At 45.4% G+C, this 10,638-nt stretch overlaps 1 protein-coding gene across 1 annotated transcript; it reads right to left on the bottom strand.

The window, feature by feature from the left end:
* Window positions 1-4,997: 4,997 nt before the first annotated feature.
* On the bottom strand, window positions 4,998-10,119 carry LOC144179544 (uncharacterized). Its single transcript, XM_077707936.1, has 4 exons — window positions 9,534-10,119; window positions 8,372-8,648; window positions 5,327-5,546; window positions 4,998-5,098 (listed from the first exon to the last, which is right to left on the bottom strand). The coding sequence occupies exons 2-4, from the start codon at window positions 8,543-8,545 to the stop codon at window positions 5,013-5,015; spliced, it is 480 nt and encodes a 159-aa protein (XP_077564062.1). The 5' UTR covers window positions 8,546-8,648; window positions 9,534-10,119; the 3' UTR covers window positions 4,998-5,012.
* Between the last annotated feature and the right edge of the window lie 519 nt (window positions 10,120-10,638).

Below are 10,638 nucleotides of genomic sequence, written 5' to 3'. Positions count from 1 at the left end.
CAGCTGCCGCCAGCAGGTCACGGTCGATTCACAAATTTGGATTATCTGCGATGTTAGCGTATACACACATGCGTATGAATTCGCCCATAACGCACGTAAAGAATCTTAAGTGTCTCCATGAATGTTATGATATTTACCCTAATTGTGAAATTAGTATACGTGATGGACCATATGAATTAATTCCAACAGTTATACTTCAAATATTAAAAAATCAAAGTATGTAGGGTACGCGACTCCTGGTAATAAATTAAGCCTGTCCAGAGCCGTCCTCATAGTGCTCTCTAAGAATGCACTTCGATGAAGAAATAAATGGAGTATGGAAAAGCAGCACTTGTAAATACTTCTTTGAGTATGGGCAACAAACAATCAGATTAAAAATTTATACAAAACTCGAAAAATATTAAAATATTCCTTAGCACCATGGCCAAAGAATCGTAGAGCATTCGGCTAGGTAAATACCAGCGGATGCTGTTGTAACGCCGTCAGTTGTAAATATAAGGTCTGCAAGCTTAAAGGCTAACTGCAGCGAAAATGTACCTGCCCCAAATTCTGCATTAACCTGCTGTATACAAAGCTAAATTCTCTTGTGTCCTAATTTAATCGCCACACACGCGCAGTACTTTTATTAGAAGCGCTCGAAAATACTCCACTTTAGCCGACTTACCACGTAGCGGAGTGTCGCCACATCTGGTCGCGACTGCGGTGAACTTCCGGATGTGACGTTCCAGTCAGGACTCCCGTCCTGCCCGCGTCTCTCCTCGGAAGCCCTATTACGTCCGGCCTCACACGAGTGAGCAGCGTAATTTGTGCATCTTTCATGAATAATTGCGTTCAAGCGTTCCTAAAAGACGAGAAGATGAAGCTCTGGGTTGCCGAGACAAAAAGACCAAACTCGAAGAGTGCCGGTACGAGCCGCCGGTCGAGGTGACGCGATACACGATCGGCAATCTGGTGGTTGCGATGGCAGATATCGTTGTTACGACGGCCGCAGTAGGCTCTCGGTCGGCTCTACTAGCACGCGAGTGTGGTTTACGCAAGACGATGCGCGCTCTTCGCGCGGCTTACAGGTGCGTCGGGCGCGCCAACGAGTGTGGCAGCCCAGGCAGCAGAACAAGTCCGATTTTTACCGGCCAACCTACGGCTGTTCTCTGGAATGCTCGGCCATCGGCATCAAATTGTCCAGAGTTGAACATAAACGGTTTGTATCGAGCCACCATCCTTTCCGCACGTTTTCGGCAGCCACTGTTCTCAAGTTGGTCAGCTTTCACTCGTTCACAGTACATACGGTAACTCAGAAGCTGACTTGCTGCTGTTGGACAGCGCTACTCTGCCTTAGGCATCACGTCAGTTTATGGGACTGACGTCGTGCTGCTCAAGCGCAATCAATCACGGCCCGTCTGGTGCACACACGGGTGCGTCCAAACCGGTGGTGGTGCGACGACAACAGGGACGTCAAGAGCAGCCCCCTGTCATGGCGGCCACATCGGTATTTGCTTCACCGGTACCGAGCGTTGCACAAATAATTCGAATAGGAATAGGAAGGAATAGTACAGGAAAGGCAGGGAGGTTAACCAGAATACTGTCCGGTTGGCAACCCTACTCAGGGGGGAGGAGATACGGGAAATGAAAGGGAAAGAAAGGACAGCGGTACATATTAAAGGAGAAAATATGAGAAAGAAAAGTAGAAAAAACACAAGGCGTGACCAGGCAACTAGAAAGGTGGTACAAACAACGCACACAACCAGAAAATGCGCAAAACTAATACGGTCCACTGATAAAATTGGCGAACTAAGGGCACTGCACTATAGTAATGTCCCTACAATCGTTCAGACAGGCCCGTGTCATTCAAAAAGAGCAGTAGGGCTTTTATAGCCTTTTCGGCCTGTGTCGGACAACGCCTACGGCACAAAATTGTCTGTGCTGTAAAGGGGAGGTCGTCGAGTCGGCGAAGTGTGGTGGAGAGCTGTTGCCTCGCCGTTATGAAGCGGTCACAATGGCACAGAAGGTGTTCCTTCGTCTCGTCGGTGGCGCACGCATCACAAGCAGGGCTGTTGGCCATTCCAATGGTGTAGGAGTAAGCACCGGTGAAGGCAACACCTAGCCACAGGCGACAAAGTAAGGTGACGTCCGAGCGTGGCACGTTATTAGGTAGGTGGCGCTGCAAATCTGGGTCGAGTGAGTAAAGACGAGCGTTTGAGAACTCAGGTGTATTCCACTTAGCGAGAGTGACTTCCCGGGCAATGGACCGCAGCGACCTTGCTGCATCAGTGCGTGATAGAGGGATGCGGGTCGATCTTGCACTTGTGTGGGCGCCGTGAGCCGCTCTATCCGCCTGTTTGTTCCCAGTAATGCCGCAGTTGCTTGGGAGCCACTGGAAAACAATATCATGTCTATGCCTGACTAATGTGTCATATAAGCACCGGATTTCAGCCACAAGTTAAGTACTCCTATAAACACTGATCCTTCAGTGATATCCCGAGCGTTTTCCATTGAAAGCAATGGTCAATAGCCATGAGCTCACCAGTCTTTCAAAAAACGTTGTAGGTTACCTTTATGTGTTGAAAGGAAGGGAAATGCACCACATAACCTATACACAAGAAAGAAATAGGTACAAACTACAGCACTTGTGTTTTTCCGGACTTCGTCATCTGCTGCATCATCCGTTTTGCACTCTCCGCTTTTTCAACATAGAATCAAATTGCCCCAGCCTCAACCTTAGCAAATCTTCACGGGCCCTCCATTGAATTTACGAAGAGTTTGATGGGTTTGTATGCTTGAGTGATGTACGCAACTGAAAGCCCTTACTCAGTTTCATTCACTTCGGATCGAATAAATAGTGACAAGTTAAAATCATTTGCTACTTTTACTGAATATTAGTTTGTAACATTTTAGTATGTCGCCTTAAGCTTGTCAGTTCGGGATGCCTTCATTTCTGACAGTAATGGATGGCACTGTGGAAACTCTGTAGGTCCTTGAAATAAGTCAAGGAAGGATTTGTGGCAAGACCGATAAGCATACTCTCATTAGGTTGCAAAACTTGTAAGAGGAACTCGCTGGGACAGAGGAGGTGTGTGCAGACTGGTTTTCTGGTGCTAACAAATTACAAAATATTTATGGCTGCCGCAAGGACCTTAACGAAGGAATTGTTTTTAGAATTTTCAAGCAGTTTTGGACTCTGCTGAAGCATTCAAAACGTTTGCATGGTTTTGTTCTCGTTTAGGATGCTTGTCCTTTTACTATTTAAAAAATATCGTATGGTATCATGCAGTTTTTACAGTACCGTGCATTGGCTCCCAACTACTTGTCCTACCACAACTGCTGTGGGAGACAGTGGGGGAACGGTTTGCGTCACCGCTGCCAATCTCACAAGGATTGTGGGTTTTCTGCATCGTAAAATTGAGGAAATTGATGTGCATTTTTAATAAGCGGTGGGCAATACCTGCTGTTCATAGTTACTGAAGGATTCCTTGGTACAGCCATGAAGCACAGTATGATTGTTTTGTGTTTAAAAATAGTTCAGGCATTCTTTCAAGCCTAGATGGATTTGTTTGGCGAGTTGGTGCATCTTAGCAGTACTTGCACTCTGCGCGAAATATTGACAATCACACGGAGAGCAGCTGGTGAGGACCCGACAAGACTTGCAACTAACTTTTATGCAGCGTAAGAAAACATATAAGTGCAGCCCAGATGTACTTGGCTGCACACGCAGGGAAAGAAAACATTTTTGAAAAGGAAAGTTCACGGCCTGATAAATACGCCCTTCCATATACTACCCTCTCACTGTTATGAAGGCTGTTGACGCGTCGCTGGCACAATCATATCTGTTATTTCCTATGCGGTAAGCCTTCTATATCTACCTTGCTCATGTATCACTGTACCGGCAGTGTTTTCCCTTCATTGAAAAGCGGCTTGCATGCGCTTTAAGAGCTAAGGTTGGGGGGGGGGGGGAGGGATGCCTACTTGTGCGGTTCTCAACTGAAAGTTCGTGTTCACGCAATCGCACATTCACACTTTCCTTCCAGTGTGCCATACGTAGACATTGCCATGTAAAAGAGGTAACTCGTAAGCAACGTCGCCACGCAGCGATCTCCGTAGGCGTTGGCGCGCTCTTTTTCGCACCCTTGTCCTTTAATCTGACAGTGGGCGAGCGTATTACCCCTAGAAAACAGTGCGGCAAACCTTGGACTAAAGGTCCAAGTTTTGCCGCACTGTTTTTTTTTCTAGGGGTCATGGGTACCTAACCAGCCTAACTTCAAGCTTTCCTTCCAGCAACTCTTGATACGTGGTGGATCGAAACACCACCACAACTCCTGTCATTCATAACATTTCTTTCGGTATGGGACATAATTTGAACGCATGGTACAACTTCACGGTTTTTATTTTCCTGCTCCTTTTCGTTGTTACTATTAGGATTTTCTGTGATCTTTTTTAGTACTCTACCCTTACAAAAATGATTGTTGAGTTTCATAAGAAATTTTGTTGAATTCACTCAACAAACATTGTTGAGTATCCAAAGAATTTCTGTTGAGATTGTGTTGAGGATTTGTTGAGTTTTTCAGGAAAAGTGGCCACCGTGGTTTCATTGATTTTCCGTTGAATTTCTTACGTCGAATTCCCATTGAGTTTCTGTTGCCTTTCCGTTGAGTCTCCACTGAATTTCGTATTGATATTTTGTCGAGGTTTTTACGAGTGCCCAATGTGTTTCTGTTGATATTTTGTTGAGATTTTTACGAGTGTCGCATGCGTTTCTGTTGCTATTTTGTTGAGATTTTTACGAGTGCCCCATGAGTTTCTGTTGATACGTTGTTGAGTTTTACACGAGTGCTCAATGTGTTTCTGCTGCGATTTCTTTCAAAGGTTTTTGCGATCATTGTAGGTTGAACAAGAATCTACATTTTATCGCACCACCAATACACGAGTTTATGGTGTGGCAGTAGTGCATGTCATGTGACTAAACATTCTGCCTCATGCAGACATGCAAAAAGAAAAACAAGGTGTTCAGCGTGCACTTTTTACTTTATTTCCCGATTCAAAAGCGATGATAGGTTATTTTTTATGTAACCGGCGCTCACACCTGGAAACTTCTGGCCCGTGTAGCCTGCAAGAGATAGAATGAATTTATGATTTACTATAAAAAATGAAAACGTGTTCAGCAAGTTCTCAGAATTAGTAATAAAAGTGTGCAAAAATAGACACTTTCCCAAAAAGCATAAAAGGGATGCACTGATCTCACTGTGCACATGAAGAAAAACGGGTGATTAGCTACAAGTTGACAAAGATGACAGCTTTGTTCTTGGCACTCTAAATGCAAATCATGTGCACTCACCGACCACAGCCTTCACCCACACCTGGTCCAACACTGGCTTTGTAGGAGCGTCGCCCTGGGCTTTGCCTTTCCCTCCAAAGAGAGTTTTCCTCTTGAGCTCCTCCGGAGTGAAGACATGGCGCAAAAGAGCCCTGGCAAATTTGCCAGGGCCACTCGCACACGCATGCACCAGCTGATCCAGGTACCCCTTCTCAATTAGCACACCGCCCCCAATGTCAACCTGCGAGCAGAAAATAAAACCGAAACAGTTGAACCAACATGAACTCCAGGATCGAGACAATGAAGAGTTTGAGTACCCATGAACAATTTCTCAGAATATTACGGTAATTCATTTACAGATTTTGGCATTGATCCACTAAAAATTATTTTCGAATAGATTTAATTTAAATGTATATTTTTAGTTTTTATGGGTGAACATGCATACCTCAACATGCTTTCGGCTTGTTTAAACAAGCGTTTCAAGAATTCATTAAAGTGTTTGCCAAGTGCCCACTGCAGTACACCGTGGGTGTATTGCTTTGTGGTAGAAAGGCCAAAAAAAAACCATTTGGGTGCTGTTAGGTCAATCTGGATGAAAGGTTATGTGGCTAAAATAAACAGATGGCTGTAATGCACACAAAGTAGGCAGTACGATGCCTTGCCCTGACTCATGCAACTATCCATAAAAAACTGACCTTTTTTTAGCACCCGATTCAGCAAAATAAAATGAGCAGACTGTTATTGATTTTTTAAATTATTTAAATTGAAAAGAGTGAACTTTAGTTACAACTAGGCCAATTTGCTCCTTCATTTTTTCATTGGCTAGCAGTGCACGAGGGTCATACGCGAAATGTGGTTTGCGGCGTGGTGCTAGCAGGAACTTTTTGTGTGGCTGGTGTTCTTTCTGCAGGATTGTGGGTTTGCGAATGCCTTGTCGTAAGGAGTACCCAGCATTGTTTTTGGTTCGAAATTCCGCACTGCGCTGTTCACGCCTCCTACAACCACAGACACGAAGCAGGCTGCACGATGAATGCTAGCACAGCGAGCTAGCACAGCGTGACAATTGGACAGGTGCGGACAGCGGCTCAGATAAGGTAATTTTGCACTGTCTGTGTCATCTCCGCGCGCTGATTGCCTTATTTTTTTTTTTTCATTGCTTCAAATGACTGTGGCTCGAATAAGGAAAATTTATGCACTTAAAGCTGCAACGATATTTCATGTGGTGGTGGCGTGTGATAAGAGGCACTGTTTTTACTGTGCCCCCCCAGGCATGCTGCGCACTTCTTGAGGAGTACGAGAGTTTGAGAGGTGCTCTAGTGACAGTGTTCTGGTATGTTGAGCGCATGACCAACCTCCGCCTGAGCTTCCAATGCTGAGCGATTATGCACAGGATCTGGGTGGAAACGACTGCGAGGTAAGAGTGCAATAAAATTACATACAGTGGCGGTGACAGAGATTCCACCTGGGGGACAAAGATTTTCAAGTGTTTTATTTTCAATGTAGATGAAGCATAAATTATAATTGATTGATTCTCGGGTTTAATGCACCAACGCTACACAGACTGTGAGGTGAGCCATAGTAGAGGGCTCCGTATTAATTTTGACAACCTGCGCATCTTTACATGCGCCGAAATCTCGACCACATGGGCATATTTTGCAGCAGACATGATAGACAAGAATTTCCATCCTGCACTGGGCGCCACCAATTCTTTCGGACTGCGGGGCGAGCAGACGACGCTGAGTCCCACGCTGTTGCTCCGTGCCATGCGTGAATATCAGACGCCCCGAACGGCATCGAAAATCGGTGTCATTTATTTGGCATTTCAGCAGCAACAAGTTTAGCAGTGCCTAAGGAGAACGTTTAATTCTTCCAAGAGGTGTCCCGTTCGCTCATCAATTCTGTTCCTAACCCGCTAAGGTGGCGGGCCAGTCCACACAACTTTGTCCTGACAGGCATTGCCTGTGAGGCCACGTTTCGTCCTGCCAGCAGGACGCCTGACCTTTTTATCCTCAATTGATGTTTATTTTCGGAATTCTGGGAAAATTGCCATCATTGCCTTTTACTTGGCGATGTTCAGAAGCTACTTGTCCGGGCAGGCGTGATTACGTCGTTACTGGCTGCACCAACAATCAGCGTAAGCGCAAAGTGCTCATGCAAGAACCGTGCGAAGTGCACCATGACAAAACAAGTGTCTGCATGTGCGGAGTCTATTGGCTGCACAAATTTCCTGCGTCGCTTGAGTGTCACCGTAAATGGGTCGTCGCGCTAAATCGCAGACTTAGAGCCTGGCAAATTTGTCAGAATGAGCCCGGTGGTACGCTGCTTTTGGAAGCGCTGTTTTAATCACCCTCATGCTCAATCCTTATCACACGTTTCTGTTCTTTGGCGGTATGTTTGGTCCGTTTCATCGACGGGAAGCCATCGAAAATCAATCAGACACTTATGCTGCAGCTTGGGTACGCGTAAAATTCTCAAGTAACCCTTGTGAAAATCGTGCTGATATTCGAATGTGATATTATAAATAATTAGCAACTTGAGAGTGTATGAAATGTTCCCTGACCTAGCGTATGGTGCTTGTTAGGAAAATTTAATGGTGAAGTACCGTCCCTGATTTAAAGACTGGTGCTACCTCGGCTATCCTCCAATCACTGAGAATAGTGTCTGTCATGAGAGACTGCGAAAAAAGTGCCGACAAAATCTACAGACTGCGGTATGTACTTTTCGGTGTAGTGTGATTAATAACAGTATGATCTGAAGTAGATAATATTGTAAGCTTACTTAAAATGGAAAGTAGCTCCACACCAGTTTGTATTGCAAATTCAAAACCATATTGAAAATCCTAAATATTTGCTTGGCTTGATTACATACGGATACTTGCTTCAAAGTCAGTTCAATTTCTATTCTTGCACTTTAGCCATTGGCCCCAGATTCGCTTCAATATCCCTGCTAAGCAATGACACACTCAAAATGCACAACACTGCTTCATGAAACTGTTTCAAATAACCAGGGGCTAGAGCACTGCTAACAGGTATACATTATGACAGGTTCCAACATGAAATAACTAACCTGAAAGTACATAATCAGTGGGTGCACTGATGTGGCAGCGGTGCCTGGACCGATGCGTTGAGCAAATGCGCTGGCTTCTGAACGGGTGGTCCAAGCGGCCAGATGATGGATGAAGGATTGACTATTCCTGGCGGCAAAGCGTACCCAGCACCAAAGAAAGGCCAGGCAGTACATGGGTACAGCAGGTGCAGTGTCAGTTGGCCACGGAGGGCCCTGGCAAAGCCTTTGAAACTGGACTGAAAGCCAGCCAGCCAACCCGGACAGCCAGCAGCAGCACCTGAAAGTGCATAATCTGTGAGTGTGGTGGCACTTGATGAAATACAAGAAAAGCACACACAAACCACGAATGCTTACATTAAGCAGATTATTAATCGTTAATGAGTAACCTCCAAGGCCCTAATAAGAACATTCCCGCAACACCCAAACTGAAATTTAGGTCACAGTAATGTATTTATTAGGCACGCAGGTTCTGTGAGTGGGGTATGCCTGATATATGCAAAGCTCTCTGCTATGCTAATTTGCATGGAACGCTTGCTAGCAGCCCATATGCATCCCTAGCTTTCAATCGGAACTGGTGTGTACTAGTTGAGGCTCCTCCATTTCAATGCCTAGCTTGCCTTTGCAAGTTCGATTCTCCAATATAAATAGAGTTGAGTGGGCAGGCGCCCCTGCGAGACCACGCGCGCGCATTTCACCTTCAATTTCCACGTATGTGAATGTGAGCTTCACGAGTACGGCACGCATACCACGACGCATATCGCGGCCCGAAGACCACGAGACGGGTCGCGACGGCGGCAGCCGGTCTCGCGAGCGTAATAGCTGCGAAGCGCACTGCGCGGAATTAACAGTCGCCGCAAAGGCACTGTTTGAGAGACACATAACAAACAAACGCCCCGGTGTTTAAGAGCCTTGCGTGATGTCAAATAATTAGCTGCCGCGTTCTACAGCGCGAGCATCGCAACAAAGGTCTAGCTTCAGCGTAAATTGATGCTGACGGCTGCGGAAACGGTAGACTGGTAAATCCAAGGCGCCAACCAAACAAGTATGCTATATCGCATAGGCTCTGAGAGCAAATGAGATGGGGGGTCTACCGAATAACTGACCCATAAGCACCAGAACTCGTTCCGAACGAGAACAGAAAAACAAAAAAATGCGTACTCACCCCAGCAGAAACGACGTTTCCCGCCTAAAATCCTTCTTCACGCTCGTCTTCCCCTTCAAGGACACCGACACTTTGTTCGGACGCGACGCGCGATGATCGTTGAGGCGATGATCGTTCTTCCCGTTCCCGCGTGTTCAACACACGCGTAGGTTGGAAGGGCAATCATCACCCTATAAAGCTTTTATAACTATGATTTAAGCTTGAAATAGATAAAACTGAACAAATCGCCCCAGCTACCACTCCGCACAAAACCAACTCCATAAACAAACACACAAAAAGGGAGTGATAGTTGCCAGACTGCAATAGCAGCATTTCTGTGTTTGACGAAAATTGTGTTATTGGTAATTAACTTCCTGCTTTTAAAGTATTAAAAGTGTTTATAACTTGAATTTGAGGTTTTTAAACGCAAAAGCGAATAAAAGTAAACTAACTGACATATATACTTAAATTGTAAAGAAGGTTTTAAAGTTAGTTTTGGTTTTGTTTTCACGGCGGGTTTCTCTACAGAGGAGGTGCGAGAAAACGAACTACTTTGGGTTTAGGAAGAGGGTGGCAAACGTCGGTGTGATTGAAAGCAAGGAACAGGCGCTTACTATGGATTTAAAAAAGAAGAGGTAATAAAACCTTCATCAGGAAAAAAAAAAAAAAAAAAAAAAAAAAAAAAAAAAAAAAAACGTCCGACGAGGATTCGAACCACGGACCCTCAATACAGTAATCGAAGACGTAACCACTCGGCCATACAGGCGGGACTTCAGGCAATGTCTAAAATGATTATATAACTACGTAAGCCGGCAATGAAAATTGTCGTTTGTGTCTAGTCAATGCTGCATTTTTTGGAATTCTGGCAGTTCTAACGCTTGTTTCTCACGCACCGATCTTGCAGACGAGGTCACATTGTTAGTACTCCGAGCGATTGAGCCGGAGCTCCCTTATTTGACTCAAGCAAAGCTATCGCAGGTCACCCGCGATCTTTTCTTCGCAAGCCACGGTAGCCACGAAGGAAATGGCATGCGCCGTTGGAATTGTGGCGTTGGTAACGCTTGTTTGTCACGCACCGATCTTGCAGACAAGCAACATCGCGCTAAAACTACAAGCGATGTCACTC

The sequence above is a fragment of the Haemaphysalis longicornis genome, unplaced genomic scaffold (genome assembly GCF_048455015.1).
Source record: "Haemaphysalis longicornis isolate Haplotype H1 unplaced genomic scaffold, Haemaphysalis longicornis Haplotype H1 scaffold_1, whole genome shotgun sequence".
Classification (NCBI taxonomy): domain Eukaryota; kingdom Metazoa; phylum Arthropoda; class Arachnida; order Ixodida; family Ixodidae; genus Haemaphysalis; species Haemaphysalis longicornis.
The sequence above is the reverse complement of the archived record's forward strand: the minus strand, read 5'-3'. Positions and strand labels throughout refer to the sequence as shown.

What these genes read in the sequence shown, in the direction of transcription:
- LOC144179544 (XM_077707936.1), bottom strand. Translation starts at nt 8,545, where the DNA reads ATGTACTGCCTGGCCTTTCTTTGGTGCTGGGTACGCTTTGCCGCCAGG. An exon ending in CACTGATTATGTACTTTCAG is followed by an intron (nt 5,547 to 8,371) that starts GTTAGTTATTTC and finishes TTCTGCTCGCAG; the next exon opens with GTTGACATTGGGGGCGGTGT. An exon ending in GTGGGTGAAGGCTGTGGTCG is followed by an intron (nt 5,099 to 5,326) that starts GTGAGTGCACAT and finishes TATCTCTTGCAG; the next exon opens with GCTACACGGGCCAGAAGTTT.